General features: G+C 35.7%; 1 protein-coding gene across 1 annotated transcript; it reads left to right on the forward strand.

Annotated features, from left to right (window-relative positions):
- The first annotated feature begins 488 nt into the window (after positions 1-488).
- LOC141714459 (uncharacterized) lies at positions 489-1,682 on the forward strand. The gene has a single exon (XM_074517978.1). It carries the CDS (start codon positions 489-491, stop codon positions 1,680-1,682), a length of 1,194 nt encoding a protein of 397 aa, XP_074374079.1.
- Positions 1,683-2,426: the final 744 nt, after the last annotated feature.

Below are 2,426 nucleotides of genomic sequence, written 5' to 3' on the forward strand. Positions count from 1 at the left end.
CCAGCACAGCAGCAAGCCAGCAAACCAGCCTCAAACAAATGGGTTCGAAATGGAGGTTCGTCCACAAGAAATTTGATTTCAGAACAATTCAGGTTCTTTAGATACAATACATACATAAAAGAACAAGATTACAGCAGATTGAAATGAACCCTTTTAAGAAGAAAGTCTTCTTCAGGTACTACAAAAATCAAACCTTTATTTCCATTTTATTTTCTATTTCTCCCTTTTCTAAAACCCTAAACCCCTCTTCTATAATTCCTTTATACACCACTTTTAATGCCAAAAAGCTTCATACTAGGCCAAGATTCTGTAATTTATCATCTGAGTCATTCTCAGATTGCTCTGTAAGTCATTCTATACATGGGTTTGCTAGTGATTGTCATTTTTCATTTTTAAGTATTAATTTGCTTAGACATCATTTTGGGGTTAGATGGTTTTGTAAATTGGTTAAAGATGTTGGTGCTGATAAATTTGGTGAATTTGAGGAAATGGGTGATGATATTTTTCGTGATTTGGAAAAAAAGGTGAGTAGTGTTGAGGGGGTTAAGTCACAAGTGAATTGTAAACATGTTTCGGAAATTATTGAGGTTGTTAGGAGTGGTGGTAGTGATTTGGATTTGCAGTTGGATTCAAGAAGTAGGAATGTATCTGTTAGATTAGTTGTTGAGATATTTCGGGTTTTGAATAATGATAGGATACCTGCATTGCAATTCTTTAAATGGCTTCAAGTTCGTTATCCGAAGTTGTGTTGCAGTTCTCGTGTTTGTAGTTTAATGATTTGTAACTGTGGTTGGTTGGAAGATTACGAGACTATGATTGCTATGCTTAGGGAATTTAGGGCGAAACGTGTATGCCTTGATGAGAAGACGTTTGAGTTTTTGCCAGTCTTGACTTCGAGTCAGGCTTCTGTCATGGATTCTATCAGAAGAGTACTAGATGCTTTAATTGAAGTTGGAGGTTCATGTTGTGGCTCTGGCATTTGTTCATTAATTAAGATGCTTTGCTCAGTGGACTCTTTTGAATTGGCAGAGTTTGTAATAGAGATTATGGGGAAGAATGTAGCGCATTACAATATTATAATTGGTGAAAAATGTAGGAAATGCATTGTTGGAGAAGTGCATGGTCTGCTCGAAGAGATGAGAGGATTTGGTTGTGATCCAAATATTAGTACATACAACTATTTGCTAAGCAACTTGTGCACAACTGGTAGGATGTCCGAAGCTTGCAGGTTGGTAAAGTTGATGCAGGAAAGTGGCACTACCCCAGATGCATTGTCGTTTGATATATTAATACAACATGCTTGTAAAGCTGGCAAGTTAGAAATCGCGCATCAGTTTTATGATCAAATAATACATAGAGGTATTAAACCTCGGATTCAAACTCATGTCGCCTTTGTGAAGAGCTACTTTAGTGCAGGGAATTCTGACGAGGCACTCAAGTATGTGCATGATTTGGATGATCAGAATCTTCAGTCAAGTAATATGCTTTATAGCTTGGTTGCATACCTTCATTTGAAGAAAGGTCATCTTATTGTTGCTCAAAGTATTCTCATTCAAATGATGGACAAGGGTCTGAAACCTAACTTTTTGGTATTTATTAAAGTTGTAAAGCGACTCCAAAAATCTTGCAAGGGAAGTCTAGCTCGTGATCTAAGAAGCAGGTTTTCTAGGTTCACTGTATAATGTTGTAACACAACTATACAAATATTTACGTAGGAATTCATTATTTTCTGATTGTTTTACTAATGACATGAAGGCCCAATTGATTTTACGAGAAATTAAGAATTTTTTACTGCCAACGTCTATCCATTATATATTGCGTTTAAGGCGCAACTCTATATTTTATCTGTGTTGTCTTATAATTGATTGAATTCAAACTTTTGGCCATGAAAAATGGACAAGTGATCGCCAACCTGTATATATAGTATCTGCTTTTAATGGTAGTATAATTCTCATTTATCACTTCTATCTTGGAACAGCTCTTAATCCTGCAAATGAGAATGATGGTGAAGGAAGTTGGGATAATCTTGGGGGGTTTATATCAAATTGGCCGCCCATTCCGTCCAAAAATCTCACCCGACTCCCCGTTTTCAATTAGGACTCATATTAACCACTCAAAACACTATATATATCACAAAGTTAACAGAAAACTATCAAAACAAACACTTCTACATGGCTCAGTTTCTTTCGTAAATATAAAACTAAAGATATTAAAGGTTCAAGGTGGGAATCTGGAAATTTCATATGAGCTACATCACAGTTGTCAAAAAATTAATAGCACAGTTTATTCTTTAGAAGGTTGTGAACCTTGTCGTTTCTTATAAAAGTGGATGTATACCATTGCCAGAAATTTCTATGTTGCTCCAATCGAGAAAAGAGACATCTTACAAAGATTTAATGCTATATAGTCTATGTGGAACTGCTTAA

The sequence above is a fragment of the Apium graveolens genome, chromosome 3 (genome assembly GCF_009905375.1).
Source record: "Apium graveolens cultivar Ventura chromosome 3, ASM990537v1, whole genome shotgun sequence".
Lineage (NCBI taxonomy): Eukaryota > Viridiplantae > Streptophyta > Magnoliopsida > Apiales > Apiaceae > Apium > Apium graveolens.